At 41.7% G+C, this 19,427-nt stretch overlaps 1 protein-coding gene across 1 annotated transcript in view; it reads right to left on the reverse strand.

Annotated features, from left to right (window-relative positions):
* The window catches only part of LOC119401415 (centrosome-associated protein 350), a 135,599-nt gene continuing 116,172 nt past the window's right edge, over positions 1–19,427 (reverse strand). The window contains exons 28-36 of the mRNA XM_037668202.2: positions 18,069–18,232; positions 17,169–17,370; positions 15,182–15,396; positions 14,728–14,888; positions 13,076–13,252; positions 12,842–12,917; positions 11,127–12,754; positions 4,722–5,143; positions 1–1,461 (exon numbers count right to left, since the gene is read on the reverse strand). Of these exons, the coding sequence (XP_037524130.1) occupies positions 1,113–1,461; positions 4,722–5,143; positions 11,127–12,754; positions 12,842–12,917; positions 13,076–13,252; positions 14,728–14,888; positions 15,182–15,396; positions 17,169–17,370; positions 18,069–18,232 (3,394 nt within the window). The 3' untranslated portion in view covers positions 1–1,112. The remainder of the gene's footprint in view (positions 1,462–4,721; positions 5,144–11,126; positions 12,755–12,841; positions 12,918–13,075; positions 13,253–14,727; positions 14,889–15,181; positions 15,397–17,168; positions 17,371–18,068; positions 18,233–19,427) is intronic.

Consider the following 19,427-nt stretch of genomic DNA (forward strand, 5'->3'; position numbering starts at 1 on the left):
TTCTAAGAAAAAGATTCAATTTATTCTGTAAGCTTCCACAAATGGTAATTCATGAGAACAAGAACAAGATCTCAACCGGCTGTGAAATATGCTGCCACATGTCACTCTTGTCTGCCTGAGCAGCGCTATTGTTAAAAATAGCAGACTTGTTCGAAGTGACCTCATTTTGTACAGACTTGTACACACTACAGAAAAAGAAGTAACCCCATTACAATTATTCCACTCGGAAATGTGACTGCAGTAGCTAATTACTGCCCCATGAGAGCAATTGAACAATTACTATAAAGCAACTAATGACTTCTCCATTAATTTGTTCCTACTTCTGCAAATATTGCACAAGCACAGAAACTGGAACGAACTGGTCTGGCTGTATCAGTATTAGTAGTGCAGCCTGGCATTATTAGTGGCTGAATTAGGATGCCAGTGCACGTTCACGTTCCATGAAGAGATGGCCAAAGTTTAATTTTTAGTTTAGAAAATTGCTAAATTAGGCCCACATGAGCCGCATTTCAAACAGAGGGGAATTATGTACACTTAACAGCTCAAGACTGCCTACATCAGAAAAGTAATGCAGTGAGCAGTAGCAGTGTGCAAATCTACAAGCTGATAATGTTCTGTTGATGAAGCATAGCTGCAGGGCACAGATTGTGGGAAGGAAGTAATGCTATTTTCATCCCTTCGGATGATGCCAACTGCAGACCATGCAGACCCTACATTAGCTACCCCCACATTCAAGTGCTCAAGGCTGCATCAGCTGCAAAAACTTCTTTTGTCATTTAACTGGTTAGGTGTGATTACTTACTCAGAAAAGGAAGTGATTTAAAGATTACTTCAGAGAGTAAACAAAGGAAATCTTCAATTACAATACTACCAAAAAATGCATTTAATTACATGTGACTTGTTCCATATAGGTCGGTATGAAAACTGCTCTATATGAAGCAGTTATCATCTGACCAGCAAAATCTACTACCAGCCATCTGTGTAACTGGCATAGGTTATCTAAACTCAAGCAGGAAATACTTCAGCAAACTGATTTTCTACAGAAAAATGTTCACTGCAATCACTGAAAAAAAAAAAAAGAAAGCTACCAGAAACATGACTTACACTATCTGTCATCTCAACTGCCAAAGGGACTTCAAAGTTTCAAGTGTGTCATCCACTAACAGGTGAAAAATTGCAATGGCCACCTGGTCTTTGACAATGACTTCTTCACGACTGTAGTCCACCCACTCAGGCTCTTCACCTCTGGCTTCAGAATAGAGCAGTACATCCACAAAATTCAGTCCACGGTCATCAAAGTTTCGGAATGCAAGTTCAGAATTTTCATGGAGTCCTGGCACTGACAACACCTTGCTCCCCACAATAGAGACAAAAAGTTCAAGCGTAGCAGGCAAAGGTCGCTTTCTTCTAAGACGCACATTTCGCTGCCAGAATGGTGGAGGAGTATCTGTGGCTTCAGTGCTGAAAAAAAAGAAATGTAAATAAATGTTAGTTTCAAATACTCAAATGATAACTGCAAGTTGTGACACTGCTTTCTTTCCTTTCTTGCTTCTTTAAGCACCAAAATCACTTCTGCATCCACATCAGGTGTTCATCATGCCAGAGAATTCAATAAGTAGGGAAAAGAATCATCAGACATTGTGCTGCATACATAACAGTAGGGAGAGAGTGACAATGAGGCGATATTCAAATTCGCAGTTTTCATACTAATTAAAAAGACTGTGATTTTACCATGATATTATCAGGCATGCTGTAGTGGGACACTCCAGATTAATTTTGACCATTTAGGGTTCTTTAATGTGCACCTACATCTACCTATAGGAGTGTTTTTACATTTAGACCCCATCAAAATATGGCTGCAATGACGGGGAAGGGAACCCACTTCAAGCTCAGCAGTGCAACACCTTAGTCACTTAAATACCAAAAAGGGTACCTTTTGTACAAACCAAAAGCAGCCTTTGATACGGTGCGAGATCCTACAACCACTGGCGTCATCATGTTACAAATTTTATTTAGAGTTCAAACAAAACAGTCATGACTTAGCTGAACAGTTGTCACGAGCCATCCTTGCATTAATGGACTCTTGAATGGCAACAGCGAATAACCTTCACCATATAATGCAAAAGCATACTTATTCCCTGACTCACACCACAAAGCAGCAACTTTATAAAAGCTAATGCAAAAACTGTAGTAGACAAAAAAAACCTAGCAGAAACATGGCTTACACTATCTCACACCACAATTTATTTAGCTTACATAAGACCCCCTATGTAAGACCCCCTTTTTTTAGGGGGTCTCTAAGGTAATTCAAAAATGGAATAAAATTGCTGGAGGCAATTACTAAAATTAAACAGGTAAATAGGAAGCACTGGTCATCCTTGCCAAGTTGTGCATCCACATGCTCGCAAAACATTTTTCTTATAGTTTCTTTTTTTTAACAACCACTGACTAGAATAGCCTTGCCCTGCACATTACCAAGATCACCTGCCCATCATGGTTTCTATCTGGCGTTGTCGACCACTCGTGTATTTCATGACCATTAGTGATATCTTGTTCATCGTACAGCCCACCCCTTATGTAAGACCCCCTTTTTAGGAGGTCCTTAAGGTAATTAAAAAATGAAACTGCTGAAGGTAATTACTGAGACTAATAGATATTAATATCAACTCATTTATCAATCACAACTGACAACTAGTGAAAGGTGATTTAGTTAAGCAATTATGATTAACTAGTCCTAATCAATGAGGCCCAACTCTTAGTGTCTAGCAAAACAGAAAATCAAAAAATAAACTCTGATAAGACACAAACGGCGTGTGTGGTGTCCTGACTTCCTTCTTGTGTCCGTGTTTGCATGCCCTGCCTTTTTAGAATGAATACTTACCAACTAGCTCAGCCCTCTGTTATTCTAAACTCTGATAGAAATCAATGAACACTTTAGAGGGGCCCTGCAACACTTTTCCAAGTAATGCCGCAAATATTTTTAGAATCCATCAAGTACGAGCGGAGTTACAGGGATTCGCGGCACGCTTTAAGCACTTTCTCTCTCTTTTGGTACCAGCGTGCACTCTGAAAGCTACACAGGGAGGGGGATGACGAGGGGGCAAGATGATGCGTCCCTTTTTCAGTGTGTCATGACCTTGAACACTTTCTTTTTTCTTTTTTCCTTCGAACGTGCGGCTTGCTTTCAGTGTGATTGCAAGCGCACATGCGGGCACGTGGAAGCATCTTGCAGCGGTCACAGTAACTGTGTAGCTCACCGTGCTGAAATCAGCCAACGGGCATGGACTTGGGTATATGGCATCATTTGTAGAGAGAAGAGGAAGCGATTTCTAGCTGACTGAGAATTAATTGTAAATTTTAGGCCACATGCTGTGCTGTAATGTTTGGCTCACGTGTTCTCAGGAGCCTCGACTACCAATCGGCAGTATTTTCTGACCATGCTGAAGAAATGTTGCAGGGTCCCTTTAAGAATGGTAATGGAATTTTTAAAGCTTACAAGAAAGCTGGATAAAAGCTGGATTTCTGTTTTCTCTTTTCCTTTGCATGCAAACAGTTCTGATTATTATATAATGCAACATTATGTGAAAAATTTCCGCCGGGAAGGTGAAGATTACAGGAAAAAAGTATTTTTACACTGAGCCAAAGGTGGGCGGCTTTCACTGCACACCGCTGTTACATACTTGAAAAAACCAGCACGATGACTACGGAGAACACAGAGAAGAAGAGAGGCACAGTACAAGCGCTGTAACAACTGAAATTTATCAAACAAGAGTGAGCATACGAAAAACCAGCACCATGTGTGCGCAGGATTCTATGTCACTTGGAAAAAATTGCCAAGCATGCATACCTCGCATTTTAACAAACAGATGTTCTTGTGCATGTGGTTGTGTCGGCATCTGAAAACCTTCTAAAGAAGTGTAAATTTCCCGCATTAAAACCACTGTGCACGATAATCAGAGGACAAAAAAGTATCCTGTCAAGTCTTATGTACACAGACTGTCCCATCGCTTCAAGAATATAGCAAAAGGTTTCAACGTCGATCTTCATTTTTCCTCGAACCAAAAAATAGGAAAAGCATGTGCTGCAATTGAGAGAAAGGCTAGAGGAACAGCAGTTGTAGATTGCTCAGTGAAGCATCGCATCCCCGCCATTTCCTGTGCCGTTGGTGCTGTGTACAGAATTTCCCTCTCCTGCGGAAAGGTATACACATGACAAAAAGGCAATGGCATCAACAAACGACTTCACCAGCGTAGAAACACCTTAAAGAGAACGCCGATCTTTCAGCCCATTGCAGGTCTTGTGGGTGTAATCCTTTTTTCGATGACACTGACATTATCTTGAAGCACAAGCGCAAGAGTGCTCGGGAACTTGTGCAAGCCTTCTTCATCAAAATGACGCGGGATGATTGTATACCTGAGCCTTCCGTTTGTTTGCTAGATTGTGAGGTACGCATGCTTACCAATTTTTTCCACGTGACATAGAATCCTGCGCACGCACGGTGTTGGTTTTTCATATGCTCACACTTGTTTAATAAATTTCAGTTGTTAGACAGCACTTGTCCTGTGTCCTTCTTCTTCTCTAACACTGCAGTTCCATGCAATTTTGCTTGACAAATGGCAGAATGCATGGAAACCAGGAGTGCAACTGCTTTCTTTCAAAGAGCATACAGGAGCACTATGTCAATGCAACGGGTACTCTAGAGCTTGACAAATTCTACTCACCAGAAAATTTCTTGTGCTGTCTCTTTTACAAGCTCAAACAGGAATTCACAGTAAGCTCGGTAGCTGTCTCCATCAACACCTGATGCACCGGCCTTTTCACCAACACACTCGGGGCTAAAGGTCAGGTTCACAAGACCTTTTCCCTGCACAGCTGTTGCATAAACAATGGTGGCTGCCTTTCGTACCAAAGCTGATACTTCAGCCTCCATGTTGGGCACTTTCCATACAGCTTCAGAAAACAGCCTTGACATAAAGCCACTCTTGGGGGGACTGTAAGGAGGTGGTGGCTTGTTTGGAATACGTCGTTGGTAGGCCAAAGCGTTGTCACCAGAACCCAAGCCAAAGTCATCATCAAACCAGTCCTGCTCTGAAGTTGTTGACAAAAAACAGTCTTCAGCTTGCACTGCTCTTGAACAGAGCTCCTGAAAAAAGAGAAAGGGGGAGAGAGAAAGCAATAAAAACAAAAACTTAGTGTAATGAGCCTTTAACAATAACAATTGCTGGGATTTTACCTGCCAAAACCACAATATGATTATGAGGTATGCCGTAGTGGGGGGACTCCGGATTAATTTCGACTACCTGGGGTTCTCTAATGCATACCCAAACCTAAATACACGGGTGTTCTTTTCGCCCCCACTGAATTGCGGCTGCTGTGGCCAGTGTAACGAACTGCTTACAAACTAAAGCACTGCACAAGCCGTGCCTTACTGCCCGGGCCCGGCCCAGGCTCAAAACTCGAAATTTACCTGCCTGAACCCGGCCCGGTGACTCAAAGCAAAACACGGGCCCAGCCCAAACCTGATAAAAAATTTCACCTACCCGGCCCGAACCAGTAATCTAGGTGGTGTTGCCCGAACATGTAATCGACAACAGGGCATTTCAAGTACCAAATACCTACATTTTCCTGGCGCATGCTTTGCTAACAGTATACTTTAACCTACAGTAATTCCTTGTGCAAAAGGGCTTCACAGTGGAAACAGTTGAGTGGACATATAGAGTTCTATGAACGTTTGTTCAGCAGCGGCATACTGTATCTATTTTTTTCTGTAAATACAGATGGGAATCCTCAAGAGTGTTTTGTAGCAGATATTATAGATAAGGAAAGTGATTTGCAGCATGACTTCAGTTTCAGTAGGGAGCCCAATAAAGACATAGGGGACAGAGAACAGAACTCGCTGTTCCCTTTCTGTTTTTATTGCGCTCTCTATTGAAAGATAAAGCATGGTCTACCACGAAACCCAACCGTACACACTTCTTGATTTGTAGCACCTTTCTTCAGCGTAGTAGCACCTTGCCATAGCAAGATAAACAGAGGAAAAAAGCCAAATTTATTACCTTTGCTGTAAATATGCTAACCTAGATAGAAATTGTATTGAACCACATGCACCACGTGTACTTTTCGAAAGATGAATAGACTGCTGGAAAGAAAAAAAAGTATTTGTGATACCATTGTTTTCGTGTATCACACCTCTGTTAGTAATTAATCCATATGTTTTTGTGACATAGCTCACAGCTTATTTCCTCATGTGTTAATGTGCAAAAAAAAAGGAAATTATCAAGAGATTCTGGTTTTAGCCACGCCCTACGCTGTTGCATCACGTATCCTGCCGCTTTATTTCTCTCACTGCTTGCGTTAACCGCAGGGGTGCACAAAATTCGCCTTGAGAGTTGTGAAGGCATCGGCACTCGTTCTTCCAGTGCTGGAGCAAATTCCGGATGTCTTTGTGAACCTCTGCAGAATGAATATAGCGGTCCAGCTCATGCCTTCATTTCTCTCGTTCCCGAAGGTTGTGTCACACTTCAATATCAGCCACAAAACTCCTCTTTGGGGCTTCTCACTGCAGGCTTCAGTAATGCATGGCTTGTGCTGTGCTCTTCTTTTTCTCGCTATTTTAGTGCTGTATGCCTAATGATGTACAGGTAGAATGTGGCCACTGGACTACGCAGATAGGACTGGCAGGAGGTGAAAGAAGAGATTTCGATCTTAATGAAATATTCGTGGCGCGACTGAGAACGAGGAAAAAAAAGAGAGAAGACAGGATAGGGCACCAGGATGGTGCCCTATCCTGTTTTCTCTAAATCATCTTTTTCGTTCTCAGCAGCGCCACAAATATTTCGTTAAACTATGCACCAACTCGACCAACGTTATGCTCTGCTAAAGCAGATTTTCATCTATTTTTGCAGCTCGTTTCAATTTGGTGATAAAGGCGCGAATAAGCTTATCGACGCTTCTTATTGGGTGCATATGGCTCGAGGTTAGGCGACATCTCCCAGCATGGAAATTGTAATAGTCTTTTTTCAGGCCAGATACTTGGTCAAGCAAATATACTTTCCCCACGCCTTGTTTATAGACCTATATGATTCCTGCCCATTGCAACGCTGTTACGGCAGTATCATCCCAGGTAGCACGTATAGTCTACAAAACGTCAATTTTAGGGCTATATGAAATAAAACAGATTCTAAACCAATTTCGACGTTTTAATAACACCACAAGAAGGATAAACCATAAGTGAAAAAAACATAAGTTATCCCTTTTGTGCTACCTGATGTTGCTGTCGTACCATATAGTGGAATAAGACGAAAGCTCACACGTTAACGTGGGCCCACCAGGCAGGCTGTGCATATCCATCTCGCGTCACATGACCACTGGGAGCCGTGACGGAGCCACAGAAAAAGAACTGTTTCTCCAGAGTGATTCTATATAACGAGACTCCGCGCAGACCTTTTGTTTTAGATGATGGCTGGAACTTCCAAGAAATTTTCCCTGCTCTGGAGCTCTGTGATCGCTCTTGTGGTTATATGTTTTAGGTATAAATTCATAAATTCATTATATTACACTTAGTACTATGGTTACAAAATAACATTTCGGATATAAAAGAATAATCAATGCAAATAAAGCACAAAATAGTGAGATGTTAACTATGTAAGCATCTGGTCTATCTTTTAGCTCACCCGTTTCACATAAATTAGGTAGCTCCATGCAATATGCAAAAGAAGTTTAGTACTTGCCCCCATAGTTTGGCAAAAAAATCTGGAGCTCACTCAGACTCACTCAAGAAATATATTTTGTGCTTAGTGCTCACTCGGACTCAGACTCACCAAAATTTTCCTCAAGCGGACTCACTCGGACTTAGACTCACTCAAATTTTTCTCACTCTGACTCAAACTCAGCAGAATATTACTCATGCGGACTAACTCAGACTCACGGCTCGATCCAAGTCTGAGTGAGTCGACTCTGAGTCCGTTATCGTATAATTACCTTGTGCGACCATGGCATCAATTCTCTTTAACACCAATATCTCACATACACGGTGCTCTACTAGGCACCTTTTGATCTTGTACCTTTATATACGAGTTACCAGTGGTTCCAATTTAGTAGGGACATTTTTATTGAAAGAGATGACTTACATGAGATATTTCTATGAAGAACTTCCCGTGAAAGAGCTTGCAAGGGGAGGTTGAGTCCCCTCCCTCCCTCCCTCCCTTCGCAAGTAATGCCTCTGATCAATAAATATTGAGCTGGCGTATGGATGCTAGTGCGTTGAGGCATGTGTGAGTAGATGTGAGTATAAATGTGAGCCGACATAAGGCTGACAGTAAAGCTGAAGTTGAGTAGATAGGACCATAGGTCGGCAAAAAATGTAGAGCTCACTCAGACTCACTCAAGAAATGTATTTTGCGCTTAGGGCTCACTCAGATTCTGACTCACCAAAATTTTCCTCACCCGGACTCACCCGGGCTCAGACTCACTAAAATTTTTCTCAAATGGGCTCACTCAGATTCAAACTCACCAAGATATTACTCAACCGAACTCACTCAGACTCAGACTGAACCGAGAGTCTGAGTGAGTCGGCTCATGGGTGAGTTTGCCGACCTATGCTTGCCCCCTCATAAAACTTCTCCAAATAGCTTGCCCCAAGTAAAAGCAGCATTTTCTTTTTCTTTTTTTGAGATAAAATATGAACTGAGCAATTACCAAGCCCGACCCGAGTCCACCCCCTCAAGCCTGGGCCCGACCCTAAGCCTGGAGCTTCAGACCCGAGCCTCGCCCAACATGAAAACTAGTTTACCGGGCTCGTGGGCCGAGCCAGGCCCGGATTTTTGGGTAGGCCCGAGCCCGTGCAGTACTCTATTACAAACCAAGTTCAGAAACTAATTAAAACGAAGATACATAAGCTTTGGCTGGTACTAATGAAGCAGCAAAAAGGGGGAGGGGGGGGGGGGGCATGAAAAATACTCTACTTCAATTTGTTTTCTGTTCTCACCTCTTAGGGTCACTTCCTAGTACAGCCCATTAAGTTAATGTGGAGGTAGTAATAATATGCAAGCTGAAAACTTGCAAATAACCTTATGAAATGAGGATGATGATGACGATGTGATTGTGTTTATTGGCGTAAAGGCCAAGTGCAGCCAAAGAGCAGTATGACTATGAGTAATGAGTTATTGATGACCAATGAATTATGACGTAGAATGTAACGTGGCTGTAAAGACCCTACACTTGCTACATAAATACATAAAATATATATACAGAATAAAAAATATCGCAGAGTGTGAACATCCTTTAAAAAATGCAAGTACTGAATGACAGGTAAAAACTGGCTCATTGCCAATGAATAGATGGATGCAGTGAATATACTGTCGGTATAGTAAGGAGAAATGCCTTTTCCCGTGAGCTTCTAGTTCGTGGCATTCTAACACGATGTGCAGCACAGTAAGCGACTCACCACCTCTCTCACAGATGGGTGGTTCACTACTGGTCAGCAGGTATAAGTATGTACCATAAGTACGTCCTATCCTAAGCCAACATGATGTAACCTCAGTTCGCCAAGATTTTCTTAAGTGTGGTAAATTTCCTAGCTGTTTGACAACGTAAAGCTTATGTACCATAAGTGCTGCCGGCACCTCCCAAGCTTTCTTCTGTATGAAAGGCTTCAAATCTATGGGACAGCTACAAAGTTGTTGGCTCTTGTTACTATTGTGGTACTTTTGTCTGCAAGTATGTGTGCCTCCAAGCCCAGACACCAAGCATATTGTGATACGCTGGTTTGACATGCATGCTGTACACAATACTGAATGAACATAATTTAATTCTGGATTTCTGCTTTTACCAAATGACTTCAAAGATTTTACATTTAAGTAGAGCTGTGCGAATAGCAAAATTTTGGGTGCGAAGCGAATTCGAATATTGAAGTGTGAGTGCGAATTGAATCGAATATTTCTCAAATATTTCTTGAATATTTTTCGAATACTTCGAAGCGAAATTGCAGAAAAAAAGTTAGAGAGGATTCCTAAGCATATGCTTGAGATAGCAACATGAAAGTGCTTCTTTTCGCTAGGTTGATGAAGCACTGGCGGAGTGATGTTTCATAGTCGTCTTATCAAGAATGAGGCAATGTAGGGGCTGAATTCTATTCATGTACATGATTTGGTGCAACCAAAGTGTTGCCAACAACACTTTCACATGATAGGCAAAGATGCCATTTCCTCAGCCTCTCCTCCTCTTTCAACTTCTGTGGAAGCCCAATGATGTGGTGGACAACGGTGTGCTCCCTTCAAGTCTGGAGTTCCAAATCTGACTCGTAGACGTCGATATATGAGAACATCTGAAATTTTGGTTGCTGAAAAGCATCGGCTTCCGATTTTTCGGACTTCCTGCCCGAATTTCAGGTTCAAAACAGCATAAATTGAGCCCCTACCTCTGCCGCATCTTTCATCTCCATGTTGGAACCAGCGTTTTCTTGAGTTAGTACATTTGCGACCGTAGCGGAACTTGAAAGGCAGCTTTGCCGCAATACCGGGGTGTGATGAGGTGAAGCATATTGAAACTAGGGACCACTTCCAATCGGACGTTGACTGTCTCTTGGCAAAGTTCGACCGTGACGGAGCTTGAAAGGCAGCTTTGCCGCATTACCGGATTGTGATGAGGTGAAGCATATTGAAAGTCTAGGGACCACTTCCAATCGGACTTTGTCTCTTGGCAAAGTTCGACCGTGACGGAGCTTGAAAGGCAGCTTTGCCGCATTACCGGGGTGTGATGAGGTGAAGCATATTGAAAATCTGAAGGGGTCATTTTTAATCGGACATTGACTGTACTTGTTTTTGGGAAGTTCGAATAGTTCGAATAGTAAAATTCCAGTGCGAATCGAATCGAATAGCAAACACTATTCGAAAAATATTCGAAATTTCGAATATTCGCACACCCCTACATTTAAGAGTAGGCAAATGTGATGGACATTTGTATCTTTGTTTTTCTGATACATTTAGCACAATTTTATCAAATATACTGAAACATGTATGTAAGCAACTGCCTAACTAATCAGCACATAGCTGTGTAGAAATGACAAACATCAGAGTGTCAAAGAGCTGGTGAAATCGGCAATGTAGACAATACACAAATCAACTAACCTTTGGGCTCATTTCAGCAGGTGCATCCTCACTCAATGTTAAAATTGGAGCAGTTGAAGCGTCCTTCCAGGAAAACTCCTCATCGTCAAGATCCGTTGAGAGTACCATCAGGTCTTGTGGCCTCTGTAACTCGCGGCTGTTCCTTGTCTCTTCAATGCTTGCAAGGATCGCACTCACCTTCTGGCTTACATTGGACTTATGACTGTCACTCTCAACAGACATGGCAGTGAGCAGTCCCTTCTCCTTTGCAATGACCACTACTGAGTCTATTGCCTCAGAAACGAGCTTCTCAGCAATTGCATCGATCATTACAGTGGCCCAAGGTTTACCAGTCTCTAAAGAGCTGTCAAGTTGGTTGGCTGTTTCTGTCATCTTATCTCCCACAGCACCAGCCAATGTTTCTCTGTCAGTGAGCTGGACATGGAGCTCATAAGAGTTCCTCTCTGTGGCAGACAGCACTTCTTCATTTGATGGTGCAGTAAAATAGCCGCAACTAGCCGACACATCTAATGGAAGCCTACATTCACCCTGCATTCTTCTAGTAACTTCATTAGACGAAGCTGCTTTCACTGTTCCAGCTTCTTCAGCTAATGGTATGGAAGAGTCCTGTCTGCCTACCAGGGCTTTAATGGTATCCTCTAGAAGATAACAAAGGATGCTATCAACTGCCTTATCAACTTTTCTTTCTTCAATTGCGTCTTCATGAGACAAGCTTGAATCTATTACTGTACTGTGCACAAGCTCTTCTGTGTACTCTGCTACTTCCTCTGTGACTGTTGACTCATCCTCCAAGCTAGACAGACTCGCTGGTGCATCAACAGCCTTACTGCTGGAAGGACTTGAGTCTTCTTTAAGCACACCCACCTCAGTAGAGTTTTCACTGTGACCTAATGGTTTTTCATTAGTTTGTTTTCCAGACACTAGTGCCACTTCACAAGGCTGCTCATCTTTGGTTTCATGGCTCAAAGAATTTTCATTCTCACCACCAAGAGAAGAGAGTATTCCCTCAGAAGTGTCATTCTGGGACTCCGATTTGTCTGTGGTAGATATATTAGCCTCCTTCACATGCTGGCCATTTGAATTTGCCCTATCTTTCATGCCTCCTTCAGATAAGAAACTTTCCGATGCTGTTGCACCAATTTGTTCACTGATGGCATCACTCAACAACGTCTCATCTTTGACAGTGGCACTCTGAGCCATAAATGTTGGATCGACACTGCTCTTCACAGAAACACCGCCTGCATTAGTACCAGGTTCAGAAGTCCTGTCAGGAGTTAAAGTATTATCCTGGGTATTTGGTTCATCAGTGACTTTTGCACTAATGAGCAAAGGGTCTTCAGCATCTGGTTGAATCTCAGAAATGGAAGATTGTTCTTCAGCTGCCTTGGAACTAGCATATGAGGATGTTGCCTCTGGTTGTTCAGTGTCCTTTTTAGAAGCTGATGCAGACACTTCCTTACTGCTAAGCTCTTCCACAATTTCGGAAGTAGCAGATGATATAGACGTCCTTGGGGCTGATTTATCAGTAATAGATGGTGTAGCTAATTTTGGAGCCAATTCCTCAGTACCAGACGAGACAAATGAAGAGGCTTCATTGGACTGCTCTTCCTCAGTACCAATTTCGGATTCTGAAATAAAGGTGCGACATATTAATGGCCACACATGCTTCAAAGAACTGGAACTCTGCTATAAACAGTGAAAAACAGTACATTTACCAGATTTTTTCAAAGATCCAGTCAACACTTCCACTGGTGACTCAGTGCATAGTTTAGATTCCTTGTTTTTTAGTACCTGTGAAGTACACAAGTTGTGGAAAATTCATTAAACAAAGAACCCTTTATTCACAATGAACCACAGGAGACATGTTAAGAAAAAAATAATAAATGACTGCCATTTGCTGACTGATTATAAAATGATTGTCGCTTGTCAAAGGTCAGAAAACTACTTGCCGAGGCTGGCTGTGTCACACTCTCGGGAGAACTCATCTGGACAAGCCGGTGCTTGCGTTGTTCTGCAGCACGAGGCTTCTTGATCTGCGGCTTTACAAATGACACTTTTTCCTGCTGAGCCATGTCTAGCTCCTTCTCTAGCTCCTCCCTTGCTTGCTGAATCAGTTTATCATATAGCTAGAATGAGCCACAACAAAATAAGTATGAGATATTGCGAAATGCAAGAAATGGCCATGCAACACACACACACACACACACACACACACACACACAAAAAGAAGGGGGTGAGACTACAAAAAAAAAAAGATAAAATACACTCAGCCAGTAAGTTATAAGTGAAAGGAAAGCATATTAATGAAACATGTGCCAATACAGTAGATGTCGCCAAGGACAGTTTCTCAGCAAATAAAAAAATAAAAAGTCACAGTTTCGCCGCAAGGGCAAAGCAATGAATGCGATAGGAAGAAAAGCGGCCCGTGATGGACGCGCTGCTACGCTGCAAAAATATCTGCCCCCCGGCAGCAACTACCACGCGAGCAGACAGCCGAAGGGCAAGGTTCTCCCTGCGCAGATATTAGAAGAAGCGAGTGAGCTGGCCGACGACTTTTAAATGCGCCCATTGCGCTCCTCGTGCCATCTCGCTGGTAATGAAGAAACGCTTATAAGTGCCTGCCATCTCTGAGTCCTGCCAGCGATAAAGGGTGTGTATATAACGCTCGCCGTTAGCTACGTGAAGGATCTGCGCTTTGTGGCGTAGTGGCTAGCGCCACGCGCTGCTCAGAGAGAGGTCGCTGGTTCGATTCCGCGCTTCGGGAGCATTTTTCTGAATTGTTTTTCTTTGGGACTTTTATATATATATATATGCATACATACTTATACATATACGGTGCATGACGGCGGCAGCAAAAACCAGCCGAGACTGACCATATAATTGCTATTGCAATAAAAAAGAAAAAAGAAACTGCTCAAAGCAATGAGCAGAAATATGTTTCACAGTATACAGGATTTTGCAAATAAAATTTAGTAGATACTGCAAAAAGTACTTAATTATGTGCACGAGGATAATATCAATAGATGATTTGCTATTGCTCATTAATATTAAGACACATGCTTACTGAATAGACAAAAAGGCCACTGTTATGTCTCTAGCTGCCATTTTCTTCAATAATAAATAAAACAAAATGCAGTACACCAAGTATTTGGTTAACTTTTTCCAACCAAAATTTGAACTACTGGCTACATGACCAAGTAAACACAATCGTTAAGGCTCATTTTTTTTTTCTTTGGAATTATAATTATGCAAGTCTAAATTCAAGCATGCATAATGCATATTTATATTTAGGACACCAATTTATGCATCAAAGATGCCTGTTTAATTCTTCCATTCAAATAATTTTTGCTTTACATGAACACATGAATCTGAACTACACTTTTCTTTAAACCTTGTCTCCCAAACATTTAATACACCATTTAAGTTGTCATTATTACTAAAAAATGTAGTAGTTTCTTAAAATTTCCCTATACTAGTAGGTGAGACATATGGGCCAGCTACAAAAATTTTCACTCATTCTTTCGACAGACAGAAGCAAAGCTAAAGCATCCTTGAAGTTGACAGGCATGGCATCTTTAAACTGTGAAGCCACAAAACCCACCTCTATGTGTTTCTTGAGGGATTCCTCCCGTTCACGGAGCACTTCGGTGCGGCGACGTTTTTGCTCCTGCTTTAGCTGCTCTGCCTCTAATTGCCGCTTCTTGAGTTCCTGACTTAGTGCTATGATTCGGCCTTCAATGTCACTCTGGTCTGAGGCTGTTTCTGAAAAATCACAGCACATAGCAACACATACTGTGCCTATACAGGGGACCACTTCCATTTGCTTTTTTGTTTTTTGGGAAAATGACCAACAGTGGCTGGGAGGCTCATGAAATGAGTGCAGTAAAACCTCAATTCAATCATGCTAATAGAGAACAAGAAAATGAAAGACCCCAAGTCAATGAAACCAGAAGGGCACATGCTATGTATAAAATATGCAGATAGGGCCAAACTGAACCTAAGTCTCAAACTGAAGGAATAAAAACAGATGGGACATATTAAAAAAAATTGCTCACCAGAAAGTGATACATTGAAAGAATCTTCAGAGCCACTAGAGTCCCGACGAACTTTTCTTCTGACTACTAATGGCTTCTTAATCAGCATCAGGCTCCTACGGCCCCCACTGCTATTACTTCGCCTGATGACATTCTCGGTCTGTGTAGAGACCTCCGCCTCCGAGGACGCTGATGCAACAACCTTGCTGTTAATAGTTGATTCATGCTGGCCACCACTGTTAAGAAATGCCACAAAGCAAAAATGAGGAAACAATTTGTATTAAGACTGTATTAAGAATGACTGTGTAGCCTTGACATGCATGAGTTCATGAGAATTTAGTGAGCAAATGGGCTGTCACAGCACAAAAACCTTGTGAACACACAGGCAATATGGCCAGAGCAAGTTTCATACCGAGAAAATTATTCTTAACTGATTTACCTGAGCTTTACTTATTGAAATTGTAACATGACTTATGGAGCTTTTATTGCTAAACCACTTGCATTTGCACTGGCATCTTTGTAACTTTGCGCAACTTTCAGGTAGACATCAATGCTAGCTTTCATATGACCATATCAGTGTTGGAATACTGATGAGATATTTCACCAACAATGGATAATGCTGTACATTGCATATTAATGTGCTAAGGCAGCATGGACACAGCCATGTACACACTGCATCCTTCACAAGTAAAAATAATGGTAATGGACAAGCATTTCATTAAAAATCTGTGAGCTCCTCAGTTTCCCTTATTCCTACTGCTCATTTTCAGTACAGAATTTTATCGAAGTGGCACAATCATGGGCAAGCGATGAGTATTTTATCATCGTAAAGAGAGAGAAAAAAAAAACAACAAGAAAAGCTGCATTAGGACAAATCTTGGCAAACCAAAATATCTGTACCATACCCATTAAGTGTTTCAAAATTGTGTTAACTAAAGCTAACTGCACAAAGAAGACTGAATATGTTTGTCATACAATCCAAAGTGGCAATGTACATGACTGACAGTAAGATCACCTAAATAAAACAATATATTTTTAGCAAGAAATGAGTCTTTTGACAAGTGCTGAAGGGAGTTGGCAGTTTTGCTGAACAAAGGTAAAAATACAACAGCCGAAATTGCTTTAAATAAATTTTTTAAGTTAAAGCACTAGAATGAACAGATTCATGTTAATTACTAACTAAAACATTCACTTAGATGACATAGCGGGCGTAGAACAACTTTCGCACTGCATACAACAGTAACAAAAAGAACTGATGACAGAGCAGATGACATTGTAGTCCCAGAATGCCACACAGTTACTGTAAGAAATGCTGAACTTTCCTGAAGTATAGGTAACCTATGACAACTCTCTGACCAATAACAATGCTGAATATTTAATTGTATAAAGCATTAAAAGCCTCATTATGAGTGAAAAGTGTGCACAAGTTGTCTATCCGCAATAGCAGCACCCACTGATATAAATAAAAAACAGATTGCAGAATAAAAATAAAAAATAAAAGGCAAGAATAAATTTTGAAACAAAAAACAAGCTTAAAAACTGAAGACTCCACAGGGATTGAACTAAGGCCTCTAGCATAGAAGCCCAATAATGTAATTATTGCACCATGAATCGGGCATCAAAGTGAGTGATCGAACACTGAACAAGCTAGAACATTGAGGTGCTTGTTGCATCACTGGTTGGGTTGATGTAAAGACTAACAGATGGCCCACAATCAGAATTCAGTGCTATGCTTAGGCATTCCAAGTTACTTCACCAATAATGAAAAACATAAAACTGTGCCTACATACAGGACACAAGAAGAAAGAAGTGGACGGGACCAGCGCAGTCCCGTCCACTTCTTTCTTCTTGCGTCCTGTATGTAGGCGCAGTTTTATGTTTTGCATGTCTTACCAACTAGCCCCCCACCGTCTGCTTCTTGAGACCAATAATGAACCCCTCATTTTTTTAAACCCATGGATACACTAAAACATGAATAAATGCCAACCCCCACAATCAGTTTTCCTACCTTGATGGTTCTGTCACAGCTGCCTCCTCTTGGATGGATTCTGTTGTTGGTGGGGCCTCCACACATACTTCTTCAGACACTTCCTCCTCTATTGAGGCATCTTCAGGATATGTTGAACTTCTCACCACCCCATTATTTTTAGATATGGAAGTTGGCGTATCTGCTTGGGATGGAGCTGCTGTGACAGAGGTGTCCGATTTGCCTTTATGAAGCACAGAAGCATGCAATAAAGAAGAAAAGACTATGAATGCTCAAGAGCTCTCTGCATACTGTTTTGCCAAAATCTTATTTAGAAGATTTTTAAAGTCATTATTGAGTCAAGACTTTTAGTGAGTTCTGAGCCTTAAACAGTATACACTGTAAATGCATATGGCAGCTAAGAGATTCTGAACTTCACAGTTTGAATGACACTAAAGCCGGGGTACTCTTTACTGCATGGCTAAGCACTCAATTGTGTATAATCCAGGCATTGCTAAGAGTTCCACCTGTACAGGAACCAGATAACACATATACACATATTCTGCATGTTTTATTTACATCTTTTTTTAGACACATTTTTCTTTAATTGGCTTTCAATAGAATGCAATTCTGCCATGTCAACTGGATCACATAAAGAGATGAATATAATTTGCCTTTTAAAGTGCAAGTCTTGATTAAAGAAGAAAGTTCTCACTTATTAATTACAAGACTTTTCTTGTCTTTCCAGATCAAAGTAACAGTCACAGCTAGGAAAAAAGGACTTCATAATTTTGCCACATGCCATAGGCCGGTGCTACACACACAAATTTTAACCGGTGGTCAAGACATCCAACCATCCCCCCCCACATAGAATTCACGGATGAGTGGGTGTATGTTTTCAGCTGCTAAAAAATTTCACCAGGTGATAGTGTCGACACTCACTCTGAGGTGGAGTCTTTGCACCACGTGCTCGAAGCCTGGCAAGGGCTCTGCGCTCAAGGGCACGTACACTTGCTTCTTCTGCATTGAGCTTCTTCTGCCACTCGAGCAATTTCTGTACATTTTTCCGCCGGTCCTGCAACATTTGCTGCCGCTCTTCCAAGAACCTACATGCGTGTTGTATTTACTTCACCGTTACGATTCTTACATACTTGCAGAGAGAAAGAAAAGGCAAAAAAAAGAAAGCAAGACAAGTGTTGGCAAGGACAATACTTTTCTCTGATGCAGTTTTATATAATGGTGCAACAGCAACACTAAACACGCGGAAAATTACGATACAGCAGCTGTCATAATGCAACAACCAATCCACAATGCTCCTTAGTCAGTGACAGGTCAAGAATCCAGCAGAAAATGAACCACCAATGGAATATGTACATACAAGCACCAGAAGATCTGCATCAGGCTTATCTCCCTCTCCTTTCTTATCTTTTGCATCCATGTCTTTGCCTATACAAAGAGCAAGTGCTTCATTCCATCTTGCAGTAAAGCTCCCCACATTGCTTGTAGAGCCTTTTATTGGTCATATATGAGTGAGACTCATGAAATACGGGAGTCTGTGCTGTGACAATAGTGTGAAACGCTTGTTCATTAAAAAAGCTTATTGCCTCAAGAATCGACTGCCGCAAAAATTTTTAGAATCCATCAAATACAGGCGGAGTTACAGGGATTTGTCGCACGCATCAGGTGCTTTCTCTCTCCTTTTGTACCAGCGAGCTCGCTGAAAGCTACGCAGGGGGAGGGGGGGTAATGACAAGGGGGCAAGATGATGTGTCCTTTCATCAGCGTGTGTCATGCCCTTGAGCACTTTTTCTTTTTTTCTTCAAATGCATGGCTTACTTTCAATGTGATCTCGAGCGCGCGTGCGGGCACATGGTGACATCACACGGCAGCCGCAGTAACTACATGTAGCTCACGATGCTCAAATCAGCCAATGGCTGCAGACTTCGGGCTTTTGGCACGGTCATTTGGGTTTATGGCATCATTTGTCGAGAGAAGAGGGGACGATTTCTAGCCAACTGAGAATTAATTGTAAATTCCAGGCCGCATGCAGCGCTATAATGTTTGGCTCGCGTGTTCTCAGGAGCCTTGACTACCGATCCACAGCGTTTTCTGACCATGCTGACAGGTGTTGCAGGGCCCCTTTAATTTACACATACAAACAACAACACCTTGAATACACTCACTGTTTACACTAGCTTTAAAAAATATTCTAGTAGTGTCATCTTCTTGAATAATTACTGCATTGCCTTTTTGAATTCTGTGGATCTTTTTAACCTTTCTCGTAGAAATGCAAGAAAGTAT

The sequence above is a fragment of the Rhipicephalus sanguineus genome, chromosome 1, assembly GCF_013339695.2.
Source record: "Rhipicephalus sanguineus isolate Rsan-2018 chromosome 1, BIME_Rsan_1.4, whole genome shotgun sequence".
Taxonomy (NCBI): Eukaryota; Metazoa; Arthropoda; class Arachnida; order Ixodida; family Ixodidae; genus Rhipicephalus; species Rhipicephalus sanguineus.